Source organism: Chelonia mydas, chromosome 9 (genome assembly GCF_015237465.2).
Source record: "Chelonia mydas isolate rCheMyd1 chromosome 9, rCheMyd1.pri.v2, whole genome shotgun sequence".
Taxonomy (NCBI): domain Eukaryota; kingdom Metazoa; phylum Chordata; order Testudines; family Cheloniidae; genus Chelonia; species Chelonia mydas.
Window position 1 is genome coordinate 82,727,602 of NC_057855.1, and position 26,782 is coordinate 82,754,383.

At 44.4% G+C, this 26,782-nt stretch overlaps 1 protein-coding gene across 3 annotated transcripts in view; it reads left to right on the plus strand.

Moving 5' to 3' along the window:
• The first annotated feature begins 13,484 nt into the window (after window positions 1-13,484).
• Window positions 13,485-26,782, plus strand: part of CAPN6 (calpain 6) — an 82,853-nt gene continuing 69,555 nt past the window's right edge. For 2 of the 3 annotated variants that reach the window (XR_006283868.1, XM_043522691.1), the window contains exons 1-2: window positions 18,922-19,025; window positions 23,080-23,259. Coding sequence is in view for 2 of the 3 variants with exons in the window: in XM_043522691.1 (XP_043378626.1) it covers window positions 23,095-23,259 (165 nt within the window). In the remaining variant the exon portion in view is untranslated. Of the gene's footprint in view, window positions 13,624-18,921; window positions 19,026-23,079; window positions 23,260-26,782 lie in introns of those variants that run through there. The other variant, XM_007060235.4, reaches the window with a different exon arrangement.

Consider the following 26,782-nt stretch of genomic DNA (forward strand, 5'->3'; position numbering starts at 1 on the left):
GGAGGAAACCCCAACATTAGCCCCTGCCTCCCTCCCTGGGCACCGTGCACAGCAATCTCTCTCTCTCTCACACACACACACACACACCTGCCTCTGTGTTCAACAGCACGAGCATTTCACATTAATGGTTTGCTTTGGAGCAGATCAGCACAGCACGCAAGAGCTGTCAGAAAGGGTGCTTTGAAAGGGGAGGGGCGCATGTCTCCAGGACAGCCGAGTTCAAAACAACGAGCAGAGCGGTCACTTGAGGCATTATGGGACAGCTCCGAAGGCCAATTACAGGGCAGAAAGCAATCGAGTGTCTACACTGGCACTAGAGCGCTGGAGCCTCTGCGCAAATAGCCTTACGACTCTCGTCGAGGTGGGGTTTCTGCAGCGCTGCAGCTGAGGAGTTTCTGCGCACGAAGTGGCGTGGCAGCGTGTACACACGTCTGCAGTTTGAGCACAAAAAGCTGCTTTACTGCGCAGAAACTTGCCAGTGTAGACACACCTTCATTTTGAAATCAGATTAGCCCACACACCAGTATATTGTAACGTAGGTGTAGCAGCAGGTTGAGATACACTACAGTGGTATGAGGCTAAGCCCTGGCAGCTGTGCATTTTAATGGGCTGTTAACTGGGTGAGGCCGTGAATATAAATGGCAAATAACGAGGCTTCTCCTGGGGTTTTGTTCATGAAGGAACAGTGCAACCGAAGAGCTCAGTGACTGAAACTTGCTATACTATGCACTGCTAATCCCTTTCAAAAACTGCTGCTCTCCTGAGGCCAAAACAGCTGTGAGCAACAGGACTGAAACTTACAGTAAGTGCAAAGTGTAAGCTCAGCATGCGTGCATTCACATAGTTTACCCCTTCACCTACTGCTGTCCTGGCTCCTGAGGATTTATAGTGTGCTGTGGATAGGCGGCTTATATTGTACCTCTCTGTTCAGAAAACCAAGGAGATAACTGGTCCCAAATGGAAAAGCCTTGCTCCTCGGGGGGTGGGGGGGTAATAGGAGTGAGTGAGCCCCGGGTAGGTTTGTAGTGTATATGTTCATGGCACTTTGATGAAATAGTGTTCTGCTTCCATCCTGTTGAGAACTAACGAATGTTAAGGGCCTGCCCATTGCAAACAGGTTTAATCACAGTTAGCGGACACATTGGTGAATACACTACACTGACTATGGTCACTATCGTGTCATCTCACTAGCTTGTGTGCAATCACGTTCAAGTGCAAAGATAGGCTGTCCTGTATTCAAGCCTTACAGCTACCAGAGGAAACGTTCAACTTTTTGGTCTTCCGAATGCCTAACAATGGGGAACGGCCTATTCTTCTTAGGGGTGAATTGGGTGTGGGGTGAGCTGAGGCAGTTATTCCAGCAGCCGCGTGCACTGCACATCTTTTAATGGCACAGTTCAACATAAACGTAACAAAAAATGGAACAGAAAATACAACCCTCTAAGCACAGGCAAAAGAGTGATCTCACTGTATAGCAGAAATGCCTCTAAAAAGAGAGCAAATAAGGTACAGTGTCTCCCAGGTGGTGTGTGTATGTTTATTTTGATTTATTCAGTTACAACATATAAACCTCCTCTTCTGCTTTAGGTGCCCTTGACATAGATTTAGAAACAGAAATATCCCTAGATACCAAAATAAAGCTATTCTGCTGCTCATCACGGGTCAAAGAAGTAGATCGTACCTGACTGGTAAAAATAGCAGCTAATTATATTGTTTAGCAGTAAGAAGGAGAACACTTAGTGTGCTAACCTATGACTCAGGTAACGTGGGATTAATCCCCTGCTCTACCACAGGCTTTCTCTGTGACCAAGTCACTTGAAACTAATGCAAGTGAGGCACCTAATATCTTTGAGGAGCTGGGCCTCTGGGCCTCAGTTCCCCGCCTGTAAAATGGGGACAATAGTACTTCCCTGCATCCCAAGGGTATTGTGAGGATAAATACATTAAAGAGAGTGAGGCACTCAGATATTAGGGTAACAGCAGATATAAGTATCTTAGAGACTAACATAGTACTAGACATTCTCAAAGCACTGTACAACTATTAACTAACAAATCCTACCAACACCCGTGTGCGTAAGAATTATCCCCATTTTGCGGATGGGGAAACTAAAATGCACTGCAATTAAGCATTTTTCCGAAGGCCAGGCAGTCAGTGCCGGACTCAGGCGATCCTGGATGCAGTATAGATCTAAGAGCTGTCTTCACAGCACAGGATTCAGAAAAGAGCACGTGTTCCTCAGTCAAGCATGCGTACTACCAAAAAGAGGAGCTGGCCACAGGCTCATATCAGTCAGTACTTGCTCCCAGGGATTTTTTTTTTTAGACTTAAATAACACCGCACAGGACAGGATCTTGTCCTATATATGTACATGTTAACTCACAACATTAGTTAAAAGATTGTATTTAAATACTGGCATATGCCATGATACTCTCATTGCTACAGGTTAAAAGAAAAAGACTACTACCATGCCCTTCTAAACCTCCAGTGTCCTCCATAACAATAAATAGTCAAAGCAGGATAGTAAACTGCAAAGACAAGCCAGAGCTGGGCCCATTTCAGATGATAAGGCTCAGAGTCTTCTTGTAAGGCTACTTCAGTCTATAGCAGGGGTCGGCAACCTATGGCACACATGCCAAAGACAGCATGCGAGTCTATTTTTAATGGCACGCTGCTGCCTGCCGGGTCCCAGCCACCGGCCCCGCTCAGCCCGCTGCCGAACCCAGGCCGGGACCCTGGCAGGCAGCAGCGTGCCATTAAAAATCCTGCCCGCCCCGGCCTGCTGTCCTCCGCTCTCCCCACCCCACCCCACCTCCCGCCCGGGGCAGGCTGAAGAAGCTTGGTCCTGCCGGCTGCTGCTGCAGGGCAGGCAAGGTCCGCCCTCCCCCGCCGCTTCGGTTCCTGCCCCTCCTCCTCTCCCTCCCTGCCACCCATCAGCTGATGGCCCTTGCGAGAAGAGGAGCCGCAGCCGCTCGCTGCTCCGGGGAGGAGGCGGAGAAGAGGTGGGGACGGGGCCTTGGGGAAGGCGGGTGGAATCAGGGCATATCCCCTCCAGCCCCCTGCTATGAGCTGCTCTGGGTAGGGGGCTGGGAGCACCCCCATGACCCTAGCCCACACCCCCAGCCCTCTGCCCTGACTCCTACACTCCCCCACGCACACCCCAGCCCCCTGCCCTGACCCCTGCACCTCCCCACACACCCTCCCAGCCCCCTGCACCCCCCCAAACCCCAGCCCCCTGCCCTGATCCCTGCACCCCCACACACACCCCAGCCCCCTGCCCTGACCCCTGCACCCCCTCACACACACCCAGCCCTCTTCCCTGACCCCTACCACCCCCCCACACACCCCAGCTTCCTGCCCTGATCCCTGCACCCCCCACACACCCCAGCCCTCTGCCCTGACCCTTGCACACCCCAGCCTCCTGCCCTGACCCCTGCACCCCCCCCACGACCCCAGCCCTGACTCCAGCACCCCCCACACATGCCCCCAGCCCTCTACCCTGACTCCTGCAACCTCCTCACACTCTTCCAGCCCCCCACACCTCATGCCCTGACTCTTGCACCCCCCACATTCCCACCCCCACCCTGAGCACCAAACAGGAGCTCCTGCACCCCCCTCTCCCACATTCCCACCTGCACCCCTCACACCAAATGGGAGCTGCCCAGGTAAGCACTCCACACCCAAACCTCCTGCCCCAACCCTGAGCCCCCTCCCTCATTCTAGCTCCTGGCCAAACCCTACACCCCAACCCCCAGCCCTGTGCTCAGTGCACTCCCACCCTCAGCTCAGTGCAGGAAGAGAAAGGGCTAGAACCAGGGAGAAGGTAGGTAGGTACCCACTCTATGTGGGCAGGGCTGGGATCCCAGACCGGCAGCGGGCTGAGCTGGGCTGGCAGCCAGGACCCTGGCTGGCAGGAGCTGGCGGACGGAACCCCAAACCGGCAACGGGCTGAGTGGCAGCGGGCTGAGCTGCTCAGCGCAATACTGGTCTGGGGTCCTGGCCGCCGGCCCCGCTGAGCCCGCTGCCGGTCTGGGGTTCTGGCTACTGGCCCCTTGCCAGCCGGGTCCCGGACGCAGGCCCCGCTCAGCTCGCTGCCAGCCTAGGTGAACGGAACCCCAGACCAGCAGCGGGCTGAGCGGGCCGGCGGCGTAAGATCAGCATTTTAATTTAATTTTAAATGAAGCTCCTTAAACATTTTGAAAACCTTGTTACATACGACAATAGTTTAGTTATATAATATATAGACTTATAGAGAGAGACCTTCTAAACCGTTAAAATGCATTACTGGCACGCGAAACCTTAAATTAAAGCGTATAAATGAAGACTCGGCACACCATTTCTGAAAGGTTGCCAAGCCCTGGTCTATAGTTTTGCTCCATTTTAAATTCAGTGTCACTACACTGTAAGCAGCTTTCCCATAATAATAAATGGTTCCCAAGAGCTCTGTACTGAAGGCTAACATATATATAAATGTGCCTAATAAATAGCAGATATCTTCCATAATCAGCAGCATACATGGATCTTCTAAAAGAAAGAGCCATGTGTTTAATGGCTTGGAGGCAGCCCACCCAATGGATGATATGTGCTTCACTAACATATTTGCTCATCTGTTTAACAAAAGCCCTTATATGGCGAAAATATCCAAGGTGAAACCATCAATGCCTCAAAACCAGATGTGAACTGTTGCTGCCACCAAAGCAAGTATCATAACAACTAGGAAAAGTCAGACACGATGCCTGGGCCTTTTATTCCTCTCATATATGAGCCTAAGCCAGGCTGAAGTCTGTGATTGTCTTCGCTTCCTGAATTGCACTGTGTAAGGGTGAGATATTTTGCTGGATCATTATAGAAGACATTTCATACCTTCCAATGTCCCGAAGTGGGGCAATGCCACTTGAAGCTCCTGTTTTCCTGACGTTTAGATTTTAAACTTATTTAGAAGCAGCTCAGTTTTAGTGGCCTCCAGCTGCTCAGGTTAAAGAGGACCCAGTTCAGTTGAGAGCCTGCGATGGGAACGGCTTTACCTGCGTTCCACTGTGAAACAAAAGTGCCCCAGGCTGTTCTTTTAATATTCAATGTTTACACAACATTAGGCATACAAATGGCAGTTCAGAGGGGGAAAAAAACCTATTGTCTCCTTTAAGCGTCATGTGAGTTTCTTCATGTGTGTGTTTCTCAGCATGATTGACATATGGCAAATAATAGCATTTGCTGCTATTCTTAGGTGTCTTTTAGGAAATATTAACCTCAGCATTGTATGCACTATCTTGGGCACTTACCGTATTGTCTGAGCTCCTCGCATTCTTTACTGTAGCGCAGTGGGGTTCAGGTCCATGACTAGGGCGCCTAGGCCAGGGCTTGCTGGTGGCCACTCTCACACTTTTTCCTAAAATACTTAATTAGCTTTAGGAAAATCAAATACATATGCACATAGACACGTCCAAATCACTGTAATTTATTTATTGCTCCCTAGTGTCTGCTGTGAAAAGTGATATGAACAAACATACAAGTATCACTTTTCACAGTACATTTACTCAGCCTTGGCGAGCCTGGGGACAAATTAAGCCCTAGATGGAGGGCTGGGGGAGGCAGTGGGGGCCAGGGGAGATGAGGCTGGGGGAGGCAGTGGGGGGATGGAGCCTGAAGCCCTGCGGCCAGAGCCCGAAGCCCCGCGGCCGGAGGACAGGGTCCAGGGACGGAGCCTGAAGCCATGTGGCCAGAGTCTGGGGCCTGCCACTGCGCAGCCGGAACCCAGGGCTGGAGTCCAAAGCCCTGCGGCTCAAGCTTGCTGCCCTGCCGCCCCACCATCCCTGGGAAGGTGGGGAACTCACTGGCTGCCTGCTCCTACAGCGCTGTGCCCCAGGTGACTCCAGAGGGGGCAGGACCCAACCCCTTCTGCTGGCCCCACCAAGCAACACCAGGGCAGTGCATCCAGGAGCTACAGGGAGGGGGAGGGGTCTCTACTTTGCCTCCCCTCCCCCCATATCACATCCCAGGAGGCTGTAGCCACAAGAAAAGCCCCTGGTGGCTGCATTTGAGAAACGCTGGCCTAGGCACTAAGTAATATTAATAATTATCATGAGGAATATGTTGCAACATGCAGAGCCCCCGTACTACAGCAGCTGCCAAGGCGAGCCTAACCAGCGTGACCAGCCTATTAGACTGCACCATTCCGTTATCCTTTCCTCTGCCAGATTGGGTCAGAAATTCATGTCAGGGTGCGGAGTCTGCAAAGCTTAGCATTTTGTGCAAGCGCCTGGCTAACTTGCATGAGAAATCCACACATTACGCAGCCCTGGATTAACTAGGAGGAAGGCTGAGACAGTGGGTCAGGAGCAGGCTAAGATTAAACAACACTGCCATCTAGTGAGCCGGTGACAGTCTCATTTCGCCTCATAATTATGTGGGCCAAGTTCTACTTTCCTTTGAGCTTCAATATTCTGCTCTCGCCTGGTAGGCACGAGGTAAAATCTGCCATGCTGACCCAAAAGGGGGATTTTGCCTTTCAAAAGAATCAGAGTTCTTATTTTTAAAAATGTAAAACTTAGGAGATCTTTATCATGAATATACTAGATCGGGTGGCACGATGGACCCTTTCATTGCATAAGGGGCTCCCTTGCCAGCACAGAACTGGTGGAGCAGCTATACACGAGCTTCTCTCACAGCCCGCAGTAGAGGGGGCATTTAGGGGTGGGGAATGGCCACCCTAGGTGTGGGGAGGCAGTGGGCTCTGCCTATTCTCAGTTGCCCTTGGCTTCTGGAGACTCTGGGCAGCCCAAGCGAAAGAGCAGCCTTAGGGATGCTCTAACTTTGGCAAGGCTGCTACAAATTTACATAGAGGGCCAGACAGGCCCCTGGACAACAGGAGGATATGGGAGTGCAAAGCTGAATGAAAGCTCCCTTTGCTGTCCCTCTCCGAGATTTCAGGCCAATCATTTAGTTTTCAATCAATAATCGATATGCTAATTATGGCCAGTCCCAGGTTTTGTGTAATATCATGCTACCACAGGGGAGATGGGTTCTGAAGGGACCCCTGGCCTCTCATTACTTGGGCAAGCAGTGCCTGTGAATACAGTGGAGGTGATGACTTCAGCCTTGTGAGGAGTAAGAGGAAGTGAGCATGCAACTTCCAGTGCTTTTTTGTACCTCAGAGTTTGGCCGTGGACTGGTATTGTTGAAAAGGAGGCTGATGGAGTAGAGGAAAGAGCATTGGTGACTGTAGCCCTCCTCGGCTCCAGATGAACTTTTAAATTATGGTCATTTTGCAAAGTAACACTGCCCCCTGCCCTAGCTGCTGGCCTGTCCAGTGAGTGTGGGTGCTTTCCCTGGAGCTGTGGCTGCTTTGGAAGCCCCATTCCTCTCCCTCTCTTCTGCCTCCTTCCCAGATCAGACCAGCCCGCCCTCAAAAATCCTCACCCTCATCCCTACCTGTCTCCCCAGCTGCCACTACTCTCCTCTTTCACCTGTAGGGTCCTCCAATAGGCTGTTCACAGCCACTGCCTGAATTCCATTCCTGACACCCACTGTAAGGTTTGGGGACTGGATGTACTGCTTTGGCCTACTCCTGCTCCCATTAAATCCCTTTGATTTCAGTGGAAACAGGACCAGGCCCTTTACGTCTATTTCACAGTGTTTAGAATTCTTTCCAGGGAATGTGTTTAAATAATGTCTTCAAGATAAATGGTGCCCTCAGATACAGTCATCCAGGGACCACCCAAAAACCTCCCTGCAGACAATGCCCACTGAAATCACTGGGAGTTGAACATGTGAATCCAGCGGTAGAATTTAACCCTTTGAATTTTGAAATCTTTGCATGCATTGCCTTCTCCCTATTCAGTCCTACAATATGTAGTGATTTCACCCCTAAAGTGCTGACAAAATTAAAAAAGAGGTTAAAACCAGGTTTCAGTGTAGAAGGGTTCAGATTCCCGTCTCTGAAAAACCCACCCTGCAGCTTGGGTTCTGGATCTAATAAAAAGCAGGAAGGGGACTATTTTCAAGGTCCAGGTCAGATGTGGCCAAAATCTCTCAAGAACAGAATGCAAGAGACTGGTGCCCTTGAGTCCAAGCCCTAATCTTGATTCAGCCTCAAACCCAAACTCTGCATAATGACAGGTTTCAGAGTAGCAGCTGTGTTAGTCTGTATCCATAAAAAGAAAAGGAGTACTTTTCTTTAAACCCAAACTGTGAACCTAAGGCTAAACCTTACGTGAATCTTGACTGGGATCCAAATGCTGCCTCTTGGGTCTTTCTCCATACAAAACAGCTTAAATGAGAAAAACTAAAATAAACATGCAGCCTTTAGGAGAATCCCTGCTGGAAGCAACCTCATGTTTTATTAACTTATTTGCATGGGGCAATTTGTTAATAATTGATGAATGGTGTGTTGGCGGAAAGTGAGAAACTGACAGCATTAGGCATTTGTTTGCAAAGTGCCAAGAATGCTGTTGGGACCTGGTAAATAAATTAATGGAGAAAAATCTCATCACCTCACTCACCCTACTAGCTCTGCTGAAGTCAGTGGTATGAGGTATTTATATCAAGCAACCAGGAATGGGACCAGAGGTAAAGAAGTAGAGTTGGGGCACCTATTCTGAAATAAACAAGCTCCTGCAAGGCTTAGCGGTCTGCCTGGTGACAGAATAGCTTCCATGAAAAACAATCCTGACTTTTATTCTGGGTGGGGAGAGAAAAACAACTCCTCATTCTGTGGACTAGGGATGCTCGCACGTGCCAAATCAATATTACACTGCAGCAGTGTACTTGGGGCCTGATCCAAGTTAATGGAAAAACTCCCATTGGCTTGAACAGTCTTTGGGCCTGACCCTATCACATTATGACTTTGCAGATATATGTCATGTATTAACACTTCCAAAAGGCGGCAGTCATGTCAGAACCAGACATTAAACAAATTTATGCATACACGCTGCTAGGTCTGTTCCCCTCCACAGGGATGAGTCTTATTATGGGATTTCTTCCAGGCTCAGGCTCTGAGCCCCAGGACTCTGATATAAGTTTGCAGTGGGCTTGGTCCCTGCTGAACTCGAATGGGCAGTGTCATTTCTCATCACTATATTTAATAATTCATGTTAGCCCAGGCCTAATGTAGGCACCAATTCAGGAAAGCATTGCTATTCAGGACAGCATTTAAGCCCATGATTAAATCCACATGAAGTCAATGACTAAAGCAAATGTTTAAAGTGAAATATTTGCTTAAATGCTCTTCTGAATAGGGCTGGACTTAATTAGAGTCTTAAGTGTTTTCCTGCATCAGGCCATAGTATGAGAGGAAGTTTCAAAAAGAACTCGACATTCGCCTCAGTCTGCTCTCACAGTGTGTGCAGAGTTAGGCCAATGCTGAGAGTTTTTGGAAATCACATCCTATATATACATTTTTTAACTTAGTACACTGTCACTTAAGGTGTTACATTACACTAATAGACCTGTTTGGCTCTCTCTCGAAGGATAATAAGGCATGGAATAACTTGTTTCTGAGACCAAAATTGCATGTACTCTGGTTTATAAGCAGCTTTGTAAAAGATCATGCTATCATCGACTACATTTAAAGTACAGTCATTTGTACATGGTAATGGCATGTTAAACAAAACGTACACTTAAAGAAAATGGAAAACACAAATGTTAGCTCGGAATATTCCTTTCATTTAAAAGTGCTGTCCTGTAGTTAAGGATCTAATCCTCCTGAACCCTCCAATCAATGAAGTTACTTACTTGACTAGGCTCTAAACATTGAAGTGCATATACTGTCATCAGCCAGGAGATTCTCCTAACTAACTTCCCTGCCCAGTGAGAGGGAATAGACCCTTGCAACCAACAGAAAATGTCCCTATAGGAAGGCAGTCTGCAAAAATCTAAACTAAACACCACATGTTCAAGTGTTTGTGGTTAGTAGAGTCAAACAAGAAATGACCCAACATAATCTTCCAAAATGTTCGGGGGATAAGAGTACTGATCTATTCAGAGATTTTTTTTCTCAATCCTGTCTCATGTCAGATTGAAGCTGTTTAGTTTGGAAGCCGAAGGCTTTGCCCTGTCAGGCGCTATTCTATCTAGTACAATAGCATTATATGACTTTGAGACATATACCTAGAAATGATTCCAGTGGCTCTGCTCTAGGACCAGGGCTGTGCTCTATGATACTGTATAATCCCTTGTCGGACAATCCAGTTGATCTTGTTGTCTGCTTTTTTCCATTGGTGAAAGACAATTTTGCTGTCTGACCACGCAGATTGATTCCACCAGCTTTCTGTCATGTTATAGATGTAGGGCCACATGGATGCCTGTGGGTATAGTACTCCAGTTTCCTACAGCAAGGAAATCAGAACCCTTGGGAGATCTACAGTTTTAATTTCACTTCCTGATGGCTATCACTCCTAGAAATGGTGTCGGAATGTTCCTTATCATGTCTGCAATAACAAGGCTCGAGGCTGCTAGAAATGACCTCACAGGATGGCCTGGACAGCACTTTTGCAACCCTGCAGCTCCACATCCTGGGGATGCTCTCTCCAGACCACTGGGGTAACACATTGTTCTGTGTAGTGGTAGTTTGAATCCTTTGTTTTTTGTCCCTCCCCCCCAGTATTTGTTTTGGCACTGTTCTGAAGGAAGAGTGAAGTGGTCTCCGTGCCCTTGATCATTACAGAAGCAGTCAAGTTCTCGTCTCTTTCGAAGAGAGAGATGTGCTTCCTTCAAGAGCACCAGTGAATGTCTTTTCCCAAAGCAATGTTAAAGCACAGGTGAGTGTTAAAGCACATGCAGCTCATGGGTTACCCCTTAATATAAAATACCAATATGAAAAAATTCTCCACCACAAATTCACCAGGTGAAATTTAGCACAGGATAGGTGTGCTATAATATATCACACCCCTCCACCAGATCATCTTGTCGCTGTCTGCGTACACCACTTTACATAACAGACATAATGTGAAGGAACCGCGCAGGCACAATGGAGTCCAAATAGTAAATGGTTACTGAATATATACAACACACTAGCCCTAGCTGCATATATTATATTACTCCTGGGGGAATTCTGCGCAATGCAGAATTTTGCAGAAATTAACGTTGTGCGCGCAGAATTTCCTTTTCCCGCAACAGAAATGGGCTGCAGTGCTGCTAGCCACCATTAGGGGCCACTGTACTCTGCAGAGCCCAGCTTGCACATAGAAGACCCTGCTGGGGGGAGGGAAAGGGAGCTAGAGGGTTCCTGGCAGCTGCAGTTTCCAGCATGCCCTGAGGGAAGGAGTGGGTGGCATGCAGGAAACTCTGTGCAAGCCTGGAAATGAGCATCAGGCTGTTTCTCCCTCTGGATCCCTGGGCGCTGTAGAGGGAGGGGGACAGGTGTCTGGGCAAGGGGGGGCCCCACAGCTGGGCTCTGGGGGGGAGGGTGCAGGTGTCTGGGCAAGGGGGGGGCCTGCAGTTGGGCTCTGTGGGGGACAGGATGTGGGTATCTGGGCTGCGGGGGCACATTTGGACTCTGGTGAGAAGGGGGTTCAGATGTATTGGCTGGGGGGGCCCCCTGCATGTGGGCTCTGGGGGGGGAGGGGTTGTGGGTATCTGGCCCCCCCCCAGCTGGGATCTGGGGCGGGGGGGGGGGAAGAGGGCAGCGAAACAGGAACTGGGTTGTTATAGGGGTTTCTTTAACTCTCTACTCCCGGGGGAATTTTTGTGTGGGTTTGTATCGTTACAGACATACTTGCTGACAGGTATTTTGAAATAAATTACCAAAATAATTGAAACTGGCATGATTATGTAGTGTTATTTTGACAAATAAAATTTGCAGAATTAAAAAATATTGTGCGCAGAATTTTTAATTTTTTGGTGCTGGATTTTTAACTTTTTGACGCAGAATGCCCCCAGGAGTAATATATACTCACTGCTCCTCTGTTGGGGTTCTAGTGGGTTCTAATATGTAGAACTCTCTAAGTCCCACTAGTGGGCTCATAAACTATTTAGAGCGCTACCACTCTATTCCTATAAACTACATCCACCATTTATAAATGCTTTACATAGTGTGGCTACAACATACAAATTAGGGTATTTCAGAGGTACTGACAGAATATGGTAACCCTGCCATGAATCCTATCCAGTTGTTACTAGCACACTCATTTCCAGGTATAACATTACAGAAAGAGCCTAGAAATTGCTGACCAGGCTTTTGAATCAACTGAAGAAGACAGGAGAATCCACCCACCCAAAGAATCTAACCCAAATTTTAGAATGGACTAACAGCATGCTAGAATAGGACTCTCTTAATGTGTATTTTCTCATATAGCCCCTGATTTAGCTGAATATTTAATCACATGCTTAACTATAAGTGTTTTGCTGCATCAGCGCTGTAGTATAAATATGTTCAACACAGATGTAATATGGTGTCTCAATTCATTAATTTAAGAAACTCTGAGTAACTTGGCCTTACATTTAGGGATGTTGTTTTTCTAGCTTTGTACCTGGAAGTCACTTGAAGACCTTGTACAAACTGTCTCTTCTTTCATTTTTTAAAGTAAAATAGAGTACTGATCAAATAAAACTCTATTTAATTGGCTCTCTGTTTAATCAAAGGTGGCTACTGTAAGAAGACATCTATTTAAGCTGTGAACATTATCACTGCTCAGGTGACGTTCCCAAGTTCACCCAGCCAGTCAGTGGCAGAGCCAAGATTAGGAGGTCAAGAGTTCCTGACTCTGAGTTCTACACAGACCACTAGGCAAATCTGCCTCCCAATGGCCCTGATTCTGGGCCACATTCCAGCCCCTTTATGCTGCTCCTGTGGACACTCCAATGCTGATGAATTCCCCAGATGCTTTAGGACCAAAGAAGAGACACTATGCCACACCCAATTTAGGCATATGCCAAGAGCATATGAGGGGTTGTAGCGAGAACAGAGTGCTCTGGTTACTCAGGGCAACCTGGTGGCCCCTAGCTGGCCACCATAACTTAGAGCAGCCTCTGGCGTTTGGGCAGCCCCCCAAAATTCAGAAGGCACAGAGGTGGCAAAAAGCCACCTTTGCCTCTCATCTGGGTTTTGCCTGCTATGTTCTGCTGCTCAGGAGATGCAGCAAAAACTGAGGCTCAGTGAAACCACTTCCATGTTCCACTTCAACCTTTTTATAATGGCACATTCTGGCAGAGATGCGTTGAAGGGATAAGCCGAAGCAAAACACTGACATATCCCCTATTTAACCAAAGAATATTTTGCAAACTAATAAGGAATACCGTTTTTATGATGTGGTAGAATATGTTGTTTGTCACAAAAGAATGTCCAAAATCCTCACAAAACTCCCTTCCCTTATCGTCCACTCTTTAAAAATTGTATCACTTTGTTAACTGGTTTTATGGCTACAAGAGTTTACCATGGAATAAACAAGAGAGAGCATCCTTGTTCTTTTTAGTAATATTTTCCCTTATGACTCATAATCAGCTACTGCACGCAGAAGTTAGACTAGAAGACAAAAATTTCTGAAGTTACTCTGAGCCTCCCCTCTGATGATCAGATCTTGGTACAGTCCAAAGAAATTTCAGGTTAAGAAGCCAGGGACTCTTTGTTTGCAGTATTGATTTTGGAGATTTTGTTTGCCTGACAGCTCAGGAGCAGAGACTATATAAGCCAGGTAAGTGCCAATGTTAATAAAGCTAACATGTGTTTAGTGGGTTTGCTTCATCTGTTACCAGAAACAAAACTCTCTTTATAGTAATGATAATCACCACTTCGATTTCACTTTGATATCCACAGTAAGAAAACGCTGTACTTGTTATAACACAGTAACATACATACTTTAGATAATCATGGCTGGGTTTGATACTGAACTCTGATTGAGGCTTTTGTAAATGATAGATTGTAAAAGCATGACTACCCAGTTACTTCTTCTGAGATAACCAGTCTAACGTTACATGGAGTCGGATTGTTCTACAGGTGTGACTTCTACACAGACACAAAAAATCAGAAGGGCAAGTGTTGATAAACAATGTGATTACAATTTCACAATTAAACCAGTTTCACAGGGGGTATGGAATTGCACCTTCTTTGATTTCTTAAAAGTATGGACAGTTCTTGTTGGGGACTTTTCTATTGCAAGTCTCACGTGGGCATTTTAAATCTTTCTTTAAAAGAGATGTTGATAATATCTAGCAAGAAGTAGGTGCTTAGCATCATGGATAAGTAAGCACTCAAAATAATTTAACAAGAATACCTGCTATTCATGGACTCACTCACAATCATTAATTGTCATGGTCATCGTTAAAACTGAATAGAATGTGAAAGCAGGAATAAGAGTTTTTAGGAATTGTGAAGACAGAATTGCCTGCTTTATTTTCAAGCAGAGAACATGTCTAGAAGGATTCCACAAACATTTCTATTGGCACACTTTCTCTAGTTTGTACACTTATTCTTAATGCTATCCTGGCTTGCACTAGTGTTAATTGCAAATATATCATCATTCAAACATGCTCGATTATTTCCTTCCCAAATCAAGAGTGTAGTCTAAGGCTCTGACCCAGTGCTTCTGGAATTAATTTGAATAATAACTAACTAATTGTGGCTGGTTTTATGACCATTGGATAGATCACTTAGGGCAAGCTTTTTAAAGGCATTTGGGATGGGGAGATTGAGATAAAAATTGAGATAGGCACCTAGGTATTTTTGAAAATTCCATTAGGCACCTAACTCCTATTTGGTGCTTTTGAAAATCCCATTAGGCAATTAAATGCCTTAAAATCTGTCCCTTAGCCACTTTGCTCAGATCCTCAAAGATATTTAGATACCTAAAGATTCAGAAAAGTGCCTAACGGGATTTTCAAAAGCACCAATGAGAGTTAGGCACCAAGGTATTTTTAAGTATCTGGACCTTCATGCCTCAATTTTCCCATCTGTAAAAAGGGAATTACTCTGCTGATCTGTTTAAAGGACGGGTTGTTAGGAATAATTTAATAGAGTTGGGTTCTACATAATGTGCGAGGCACCAAACTGGGTGTGGTTTGGGGCTACACCCCTTCAGAGAAAACAACAGGAGACAAAAATACAAAGTATCTCAGCTGTATTTTTTCATGAGCGGAGATTAGCATGCTACGCTCCTACTTTCTGAATACCTGAGAAGTAGGACAAGAAAAATGCTTGTATAATCTCCTTAAGACTCAAACCTGGGCAAATGTATGTCTATAATATTTACTACTATGTGTACATTCTGATGTAGCTTTAAAATGGATAAAAGGTCACCAATGCATACATAAAACATGATCATAGGTATCATATTCCTTTTAAGAAGGTACTCCATACGTGAGAATAGATGCAGTGCATTTGCCTTAGAAGGGATACAATGGTAAGTGGATTCTGTGTGTCCGCATGTGTTCATGAACAGCAGAAATGTGCTGGTACTTTCCCCCCCCTCCCCACGTAGCTTTGATTCAAGCACCATCCTTTTTCTAAAATGTGCCCGACTCTTCTGCTGAATCAAGCTCTTCTAGATCCTTCTACTCCTTCACACATGGAGGGACTCAGAGTGGCTGTGACTGAAAGAGTGGCAGCATGGAGTTCCATAATCGCCAACTCTTTTTTGACACATGTGGAGTTTACTTGGTTTGCAAATTCAAATTTTTGTTTTCTAATGGCCAGCCCTGGAAACTCAGTCTGGGCTCTGAGAATTCAGCTGGGTTCCTTCTACCTTGTGCATCATCACCAGTAATAGAGGTCCTTAGCTACACCTGAGGAACCCTATTATCTTCAGCTCATGCTCTGAAGCACTTGAGTAGCCTCATTAGCATGAAGTGAGTTTACAAATTTGTAACTGATGACATAATCCAGAGATAATAGGGTTGCACAGATGTAGCCTAGGGCCACTTTTGTACTCTCCTGCATTTATATAGCACATTTCATCTAGAAGGATCTCCAAATGTTTGCCAGCTGTGTATACGGCTAGGTTGTGACTTCAGACACTGCCTGACCAAGAGATTGTGCATAAACTCCATCTCCCCAGGAGTAGCCCTGGGAGGGCTTGTGCTTCCCTGGCATACATGTGATTCAAATTTCCATCCCTGCTTTCACCTTGAGCCTAGAGATTAATTTACTGCTGGCCAGTTCCAGAAGTAAATTACTATCCACTCCACAGTAACAAGTAGTGGCATGGTACCAAGGCTCCACCCATTCCCCCATCTACTCCCCATCCACTTTCTCCAGGGAAGGTATAAGCAGGCAAGAAGCCATGTTTATTGTTGCAGACCTGAACCCCAGTTTGGGTAGCCTGTGAAGGAACATAATAATACTTGTAGTACAAGTCACAGTCTAGCCCTTAGGAATTGCTTCACCCACCACTGAAAAATTCCCTCCTGCTACGTTCATTAAAAAAAATATTCAGACAGGGTATATCACATGAATACAAACCATAAAACAAGCTATAGAGTCCAATTCATTCTTGCAGAACTTCAGTGAAGCAGATGGAGTCACATCAAGGATGGACTTGGGCCATGAAGCTTCAGTTACCCTTCAAACTATAGTGTTCTTTGTAACATAAGCCTCCTCTCTCCTAGCTCCCAGTCCATAGTCAGTGTAGGGGCAAATTAATAGGGCCAGAAAGGACCATTGTGATCACCTAGTCTGACTGCCTGTATAAGACAGGCCACAGACCTTTCCCCAAATAATTCCTTTTGAAATCATGCATCGTCATAGTGTGATCAAAAAGAAAAGCTTCATTAGAACATCATAATGTAGCTGTGGCAGAGCTGTTGCTAGCTTTGGTACCTCCCAGTACCAGAAAATGCATGTGCTCATGTCCTTCTTCACCTTAAGAATTAAATCTGGCTGCAAATGGAAAGTTCACTAGAGTCCCTGACACCATCGACTGATAGCAGTTGTTGCTGCTTCCCTTGGTAATGGCCAGTCCCATCTGATTACCTCTGGTCTGGTGCTGTTGTCTGCATAGTACCATCCCTCTCCTGTATTTCCCCAGTTGGTCTGAATATACAGGATAAAGGACAAATATTCTCACTAGAAAGTTTAAGGCAAGATACTGTAGCTAGTTTTCTCCTTTGTAGACATACAGCAAGAGGACTGCCATAACCATGCAACTAAAAATGCCCGGCACCTATCGGTTTATTTGGTTACACAGCCTTACACTCACGTGTGTCTTTCCCTTAGAACATTTCTTCTACTGAACTAAAAGCTAGTTTTGGATAGAGAAACCTTCACATGCTTAAGAAAGTACCAAGCTATCTAACAGTTAATCACATATTTTCTTTTCAATTTTCTTTACTGCTGGACAAGAGCAGGGCTAATGCTTCAGGTCAGTTTAGCTACCAGCAGAACTCAGATCATGTAATATAACTTGGCAAGTCAGCAAACATATGAAAATGTTTCTCTTCAAAATGGTTCTGAGCAAAGTACAGATTTCACAACTGCTTTGAATTTAGCCAGGCTGTTAGTACAGACTTGAAAAACCATCACTTTATAAAGCCCTTAAATCTGAGCAAATAGAAACAAAGCACTGTAAAATTCTTTTCCTTGTTTCCTGGAACCTCTTTACATTAGGAATCTTTCAGGGAAGTAGTTCAGAGCTAGCAGTAATTTAAAGCTTCTGGCTGCAAAACTAGTTTACTGGTCTAGTCGTTGTGAAGTGAGTTTTTGGAGTGCATGCTACCAGGAAGAGATGCACGTTGACTAAAATACCAAAAGGGTATGTTTGATCTCAATCAAATAGCTGGCTTTTTACTTTGCTTGCTCATTGCTTGTGAGATTCTTTGTTTTTTAAACAGGAGTAGTCAAAGGAACAAAGAAAGTTTTTTGGCACAAAATATCTAGCAGGCTACACAAGCATAGCTAAAAATGGGGGTGGGTTGGGGTGGATGAAACAAACTGAAAATCTTGACTTGGGCTGTGAAAAATGATTGAACTTATTTAAAATCTGGGTGCACTGGCGGTCTAGTTCCATTAGCCCAACTCCTTAAAAGTTCTGCAGCCCTGCACAGATGCTATTCACATATCTATCCCTACCAGCTAAGCCCCCTCCACCAGCCGGATGAGGGAAGTACATGGAGGTCATCTCAAAAAGCTTAATGGAGCATGGAATAAAAAATTGTTGAGACGGAGGTGGGGGGTGAGGGGTTTGTTGTCCTAAGTCTGTCTTCTGTGGTCTTCACTACAGGATTCAGTTGGAAGGAGAGAGAACTCTTATCCAAAACCATGCACAATTGCAGAACAAATACAATATATATGTGGCTAAAAATTCTCCCTTTTTGTGTTGGCTTTTATGTGGAAGCACGTGTTTGTTAATTCTGTGTACAGAACAGTCTGTCTGGATATATAATGAAATAAATGCATTTCCAGTAAATCAGGCCCCTCTCTTTGAAGACAGATCCAGTTTAGAAGGCAGTGAATGTTGCAGCCTCTCAGAGATATGTTGGCCTGCAGAATTGAAAAGCAACTTTGTGCTTATTTTTATGAAGATGAAAACAGCTTTTGTGACTTCACTGCAACCTCACTGCTATAAAAAGAAGATATGCTTGTAGACAGCAAAACACACCCGCCATGGATATCTGTGCTTAAAGGACATCATTTAAAAATCACACTTCTTTCTGAAACATTCTAACCTACATGGGACTACTTAGTCACACCTCTGATGACCAAAACTAGCAGATCAGCAAAGAAATATTTTCTCCATTATTTTCAGCATGTTTACTGTGTGCATTTGACGGTGCTTTGTGTATAATGATTCTGACTGTTTTCCCTGCATGCACAGTTAGTGAGCTTTCTGGTTTTGTTTTTGTGGGTCTTCTACACAGCACCAGGGCACAGAAACTTAAAAAAAAAAAAAAAAGGTTATTGTAAAACCTTAAAACTCAGCAGGGGCACTCAGAGGGATAGTGCCTGAAACTGTTCTTAAGTCTCCTTAAACAGATTGGATTTCAGGTTGATGGCCCTTTAATTTTAGAACTACTGATAGTGCCAGGACTCTATTTGCAGCTATGCTGAATGTGATTTAGCTCTGCACTCTCGCTCCAGCTGGGGAAGTGTGGCTAGATAGTAATTGTAAGTAAAAATCAAATAATACTGTTCTCTTGCAGTTAAAATAAGGAAGGGGCCATGTGAGCAGGATCTTATCAGAAAGGAGAACTGCCTAGACTATCTTCACTGTCTGTGCTGATGAGTTTATTCCAGTCAAAATCTCCTGGAAAGGAACAGTTTAGAAAAAGTCTTCCAACCCTGATGCTAGTTCCTGAGAGGTGCTTAGCATCCTCCATTCCAGTGGGTTTCAACAGGAGTTGTGGGTGCCCAGCACCTCCCCAAATAAGCTTTCAGGTCTGCTGCTTGTTTGTGTTGTACTGGGTAGGGGAGTGAATGAGGCTTGACATTCCACTGTCTGGAAGCTTAGCTTGGAGAGTCTAAAGAATGTAAAAGTAAAGAGCCGTCACTGTAACTTGATAAAGCCAAAGGGGGGATAGCTTTACTAGAGTCGATTGACCTGCAGGATTTTTCTGTCTGAAGGACTTGCTTTCTTTATTTGCTGCAGCCCAGCCTATATAGCAATGCTGAGGAGGTTCTCAAATTGTAGTCATATATTTTAGGACAAGTCATTAGCCAGCATTACACAGATGTTTCTCATCACATGACAGCGTACTGAGCCCTAGTCCAAGGCACTCCGGAGAGGTTGCCAAGCCTTGCTGTATTTGCTTGTTAGTCCAGTAAGTGCCAGCAGTGTAAGGTGTAAATATTTTATAGTAGCTTACCAAGGGACTAGGGGGTACGCTGTTGAAACAACATCCTTTGGCCCATGGCAATATCATCTGTTTCCTCCCTCCCTCCCCAAGTCACTGTCGTATCTGAGCACCTCACTATCTTTAATATAGTTATCGTCACAACACAATGCCCCTGCAAGGTAGGGAAGTACAGCTAGGGAACATACTCTCAAAGGTGGATGTTTTACCCTCACTGAAGTAGCAGAAATCAGTTGGAGCCAGGCTTCAACCTTTAGGATCTGGCTCTAAATGACTTGCCCAGGGCCACACAGGGCATCCGTAGCAGAGCAGAGAATTGTACGAGTGACTCCCAAATCTCAGGCTTGCAGCCTAACTCCTGGGCTTCCTCACTAGTATGCCTAATAACTAGCAAAACTGACTCCTTCCAACACCGCTGCCCTGTAGACCCAGCCGGCTAGGCAGATACTGGTTAGACTATGTTCTTTATTGTATGACTGCCTTTATACATTGCTGCAATATAAACTCTTGTGTAGTAGTTGGGGCGGGATTTTAATCCTGAAAGGACTGGAATTCCCATCCAGTACAGCACACCAAGAGGGGGGATGGGTAAAGTCATTAAAAACCTAGCTCTGTGAATTATGCAATGACAAGTTGAAAACCTTATCCCCCTGGAACAATTTTAAAAACAAGCGTATCTTGCAAATAGACTCATAGTTTGGGATCTTAGTCCGCCAGTGGAGACTTTTTAATGAGAGAACGTCAATGAGTGTTATTATGAGGTAATTATCTCTATTCCATTCAAATTAGAGTAATTAATTTTTCTCAGCTCTCGCTCTCTTTTTTTTAATTGGTGAAGTATTCTGCACTTGACTTTGAAGCAGGCAGGGGCTGGGGGGGAAGAAGCAAATCTACTTAATATTCCTGGTCTTTGGAGACCAACTGCCAAGTAGGGTATCTTCTTTCAGGATCATTAATGAGAAGAGAATTGCCCTTAAGAAAAGGGAAACTGTTTAGAAGGATACAGTAGCACTGAGCTGTTTCGCCCCTGAACAGCCAGAATACATACTGTTGAGCTCGAAGGCAGTTTGTATTGACACAAGGAAATATCTTCCTCTTTGAATCCCATAGATGGTAAAAGGTCTAATCCTGAAGGGATCTGAAATACGTCCATTGACTTCAGTGGGGCCAGGATTTCCCCCAAAGTCTTTATACTTGTGCAAAACTCCCATTTGCTGTCAATGGGAGTTTTGCCTTAGTAAAGACAGAGAATTTATTAAGCAGGCACTTCAGGATTTGGCCCAAGAGAGCTAGAATGGAAAAGAAATACAGGATCATCGTCTATCACTTTTCTAGTGCAGGGTAGTCACCCAGTCTCTGCTGCGCCTTTCCTCATACACTAACTAACATCAATCCAGATCTAAAGAAAATCTGCCATGTTTAGTTACACCTTTGGGCCAGATTCTGGCTTCAGTCCATGTGCAAATAAATGCAACAATGGAGGATACACATCTGATATCAGATTGCTCCTTCCACTCCAGTGAGTGAAGGGTGCTAACACCTAAAGTAGATCATTCTGATACTTTGATTAGACTTGGGTGAACTTTTTCAGATGAAAATTTTGTTCACTGAAAAATGCATATTTGAGACAATCAACACATCTTGCAAACTCATATCAAATTCACTGAATGGTTTCAGCTTGGGGGAAAAAAAGAAGAAAATTTCCAAAAAGGTCAAAATGTTTTGTTTTGACATTTTCAAAATGAAATGTTTTGATGTTTTTTTTAATTCAAAATGTTTATTCATTTAAAATTTTTGCTTCAATTTTATTTTTAATAATCGTAAAATGGTAAGAAAACCTGAAATGAAATGAAATGTTTCAGGTCAAACAGAACATCTTGTTCAACCTGAAATGAAACTTTTTTGGCTTTTGCGTTTTTGCCCCATAACCAACCAATCAGTTATTTGCCCAGCTCTAACTGTAATTGCATGCCCTGTCGCATGTTATTGCTCCCTATACTCTACAAGGATGTTTTACACACACAGTATCCTCTACTTCAGTGACAGTATTTTTATTATTGCCGATCATGTCAGGGAAAGAGGAGGATGTGGCCCTGAAAATATGAGGGAAAGAAAAGGCAAAGATTCGCCATACAAGACATTCCAAGCAGAGTGTGTTCGTAATCACCCCCTCTTCTCTCCAACAGCCTGGTTGTGTAGAAAATGGGTCTGTGCAAAATGTTATAAAAGCCATAGACAATCCTGAATAATTTCTGCTAATAATTCCTGGTTTGTATCATGTTTACTGCAAATATAATACTTGAGCTGTATGATTGGTCACCTAAATCACTTGGCATGTTTGTGTTACCTAATTGCATAGTCATAACTCTTAGAATCAATGCAAACACAGAAAGCAAGTTTCCTATTCACTTTCCACCAATATTTTCAATACCTGCTGCTTCTATGAACATTGCTGTCAGGAAAATCAATTTACTAAAATATCTGGAAAAAGCAAAAACAGCCAAAGCACATTCCTTTAAAAATTCAAATAGCTTCTTGTGGAAATTGTGTTGCAGTCTTCACCCACCTCTATTCTTCACTATTCATGCATAGAAGTCAATTAGCGGGCCCCATTTTCTACCTGGCTGTTGGAGAGAGGAGCGGGTGATTACGAACACACTCTGCTTGGAATGGTCTTGTATGGTCACTTTCCAGGTTTATCTGGGTATCTCTTATTTAATCATCTCCCTGCCACTGTGATGGCCTGGGGCACCTCGGTCCCTCCTAGTCCCTCCCTGTAGCATATCATAATCTAGTCTCCTGTAGGCTGTAATATTTTGGTCTCATTTCAGTTGTTGGGGTTAAGGTGCGGGTGCTGGGTGGTGTTTAGTGACCTGTGATATACAGAAAGTCAGAATAGATGATCTGGTGGTCCCTTCTAGTCTTAAATCCTATGACTCTGAATCCCACCAGATGAAAAGGAGACAAAAACGTTCCCAGGTACTCTAGTTTGGGAGCACACACCCACTCTGTTCAGAGTTTACCTTCCAAGAACTCTAGAACCATGTGCCAAGAAGGAAATGCCATGCACCTGCTCTGTCCAGAATCTTCTTCATTATTCTTCCTGATGAGATGCATCCTCAGAGTTCTCTCCTACTCAAAAATTAGGGCCTGTGTAATATCCGAAAAGATAAATCCTTTTAAGACTTCATGATCTAACCCCAGCCTAATCTTATTTGTAATCCACCTTTTATCTGACATCAGTCTATAATTTTGCCCAGAACTACTGGTTGTGCAATCTGTTTGTTTTAAGAGCATGACAAGGGGGGAATCTCTGAAACACTCGAAAGAGGGTTCCAAATTTACACAAACTATTAATCTTAATCTAGGCTGGACAGAGGACTATGTTTTCATCAGTGAAATCTTTCAAAGATCAGAAGTATCATGAACTCAAGCAGCAGTGCATCAAACAAAGACGACTCTTTGAAGATCCTGAGTTTCCGGCATCGGACGAATCCCTTTTCTACAACAGGTGCCCCCCTGGAAGAGTGGAATGGAAGCGGCCAAAGGTAATTTACACCATTCGTGATGAATGGAGCCCATTTTGTGCTACTCATCTGCAAGGTTAATAGAATCCTTTTAATTCCTATTCACCCTTCAGGGGTAAAATATAATTTACAAAACAATTCTTCTCCTCCCTGTCCTGCACCTCCTGCCCCCATTTATTTCATACAGTTGTAAGGTAGAGACAACAGACTTCCTGCATCAAATTGCTGTCCAAACTACAATAATGCCTTAGTATAGAAAGACACAATGTAAACTAAATGCTGTGCATGACTAATTGTGTTTTTATGGTTGATAACTCTCTAATATAAAACCAGAAATATGAGGTGACTATAATCTTAGTTCCATTTAAATCAATATTCTCTGAATTCACTGAAAAAACTCTATCTGTAACAGATCACTCAATACAGTAATATGTTCTTGGAGTAAAATATTAATTACCTGGGTCAGTCTGCAGAGGAGTCCCTTTTTCGAGTACTGTGCTGACAGAAGTAGTACAATAATGTGACAGACTTGGTCAATCATGGTTTCAATTTGTGATGTATTGAAAACTTTACCAAAATTATAAGCAATCACTTTTAAGTTTGTAAGGGGTTTTCTGGTCCTCCTTTCAGGCTAGGGGGCTCTGTAGGGAAATGTGCCAGCCTACAGGAAGGTGGCATGATTTGTGCCTCTCTGCCTTAGGGAACAGCCTGCTTTCTCTCTCTCTCTGTTTTTGATTCTTGTGTGTAAGGTTCTGGATTTTAAAAAGAAAGTAGTGTTATGTTGCAACTTTCCAGCAAGAGTATTTTATATAACATCTGTTTGTGTGCCACGAACATAACACACTTCATTATCTGTCACTTCTGGAATCCCCATACAGCATAAGAATTGCCATACAGCATTCAATTCTATATCTGTTCCTATACCATAGTATAGAAGTCTTAGTAGCTGAGTATCTTCCAGTAGTGCATTAAGCAACATGACTACACATCTGTCACATGTTGTTTCTCTCATCCTCTCCTCAGAGGGAAAAGCGTGTGTAGAGGAGTGTCTTTTTTTGGTAAGGTATTATTTTTATTATAAATATACTTGTTGTTATGTGCTTATATTAGAGAAGGCAAGGTCAAAAAACGGCCCGTTGCACATTGTGGAAGACGGTGAGGTTTATGATAGTCTTTAGTTCTTGGAGGAGTGAATTCCACAGTCTCAGGCTACCTCTGGAGAAGTTCTGTCTCCTGCACAGACAAGCTTTACCCTTCTTCTAGAGAGTTCCATTGTGCCAGAGTAGCACATCTGTTGACCATGGTCTTTGTCCCAGAGCTTTAGATGATCTTTTTGTTACTCTGGGCCAGGGGCCCAGGCCATGAAGTACTTTGAAGGTAAGGACTGAGACCCAGGGTCCATCTAATCCAGGGTCCTGTTTCTGACAGTGTCCAGTACTACATTTTTTCAGAGGAAGGTGCAGCCCCCTACAGAAAATTTGGTAGAAAATTTTATTTATGCACATGCATACACACACTTTTTTTTTTTAACTTTCCGACGGAATTGAAATTTATTTTCCCCACTAGAGAATTTTACAGGGTGGTTCAAATAACCTGTAGAAAAGAACTCTACTATGTTCTTAATATAACTCTCTAGGTGTGTGGGTTTTTTAGAGAAATGTCTCTCAAGCCCCATTAAGTTCTATAGGGAAAATACCCCTAGTGGAAAGTTATAGAATAATCTGTCCAAAAGGGGAAATTTCCTCCTAACACCAGGTGGTTAGCTAGCTGATTTATACACTGAAGCATGGTAGTTCATACAGCTTATTTCTCAGGGGCGGCGGAGGGGACAAAGGAATAGGAATGAGGAGAGACATCATCTCATCAGCTGGGGTATATGGGGCAGCAGGTAGCCAGGAGCTAGTGGTATCACCATAGTCTATAATCTCACTATAGGAACAATGCTGAAAGCTTCCGAGCACCCTCAACTTCCATTGACCTCAGAACAAGTGGAGAGTGCTCAGCAGCCTGCAGCAGCTTCCCCTCATTGGTACATAGCAAATCCCTTTGCTTCGAAGTACCACCCTCTCCTAGAGAATTGATCTGGGCTTCAATTAAAAGAGCTGCATCCTGGCTCTCTGCAAAACCTTAAGAATCTGAGGAAACCTCATGGACACAGCTGGGTTCCAAAGAATGGTGTTCACTAACTAGCTACAAGCAAACAAAGCCTCGCTCCAGACATACACTGCTGTTCCGCTGGCTGCTGCAATAGGAAATAGGAGGCTCACTGTAGGGCTCACACTACTGAAAGGGATACTGCTCTACGGAGAGGTGCCTGCGAAATCGCAGAGAATCCATCTCCATAATGGAGTAGAATGGGTCTGACGGGAAATGAAATGGAAAGGAAGGGGGTTGCAATACTGCGGTAGAGGGGGCGCCACCCCCAAAGGGGGCTTGTGGAGTCTTCCCTCTCCTCTGAGCCCTCTGAAGTTGGGTGTGAAAATGTCAGCAGGCCTCTTTCTCATCCCTCCTGCTGATATATGTCTCAGGTTCAGCACTATCAGGGCCCCTGGAGAAAATATTAGCCTGAGCAAATGGGGGATTTTCTTTTTTCTTTACGGATTATGGAGACCGGGACAACGTCCTGGGTGTACTGAGGCTGATAGAAGCTTTGCCATGGATTTCCATAGGGACGGGACTTCACTTGAGCCTTAGCTGTTTTAAAAAGGGTGACTGTTGCCTGACAGGTTGCAATTAACACAGAAAAAATAATGGAGTCCTGTGGCACCTTAGAGACTAACAAATTTATTTGGGCATAAGTTTATATTATGTGCTATAATATATATTCTTCTTACTGTATTTTTCACTCCATGCATCTGATGAAGTGGGTTTTAGCCCACGAAAGCTTATGCCCAAATAAATTTGTTAGTTTCTAAGGTGCCACAAGGACTCCTCCTTATTTTTGCTGATACGGACTAACACGGCTACCACTCTGAAACCAATTAACACAGAGACATTTGTACCGATGACTGCTCCTAGGCTATTTTATTAGTATCTGCCTTAATAATAATAATAATAATCTGCCTTAATAGGAACCAAATGTCACATTGTTCTCTTCTAGCTGCTGCTGACATGCTGTATGGTTTCAAGGAGTACTTGCGGCACCTTAGAGACTAACAAATTTATTTGAGCATAAGCTTTCGTCATCAGCCACACTATCAGAGGCTCGTTCACCTGCACATCTTCCAATGTGATATATGCCATCATGTGTCTCTGTCATGTACGTAGGTCAAACTGGACAGTCTCTACGTAAAAGAATAAATGGACACAAATCAGACGTCAAGAATTATAACATTCAAAAACCAGTTGGAGAACACTTCAGTCTCTTTGGTCACTCTTTGGTCTTTGGTCACGTTCTTGTCAACTGCTGGAAATGGCCCACCTTGATTATCACTACAAAAGCCCCCCCACACCCCTCACTCTCCTGCTGATAATAGCTCACCTTCAGTGATCACTCTCGTTACAGTGTGTATGGTAACACCCATTGTTTCATGTTCTCTATGTA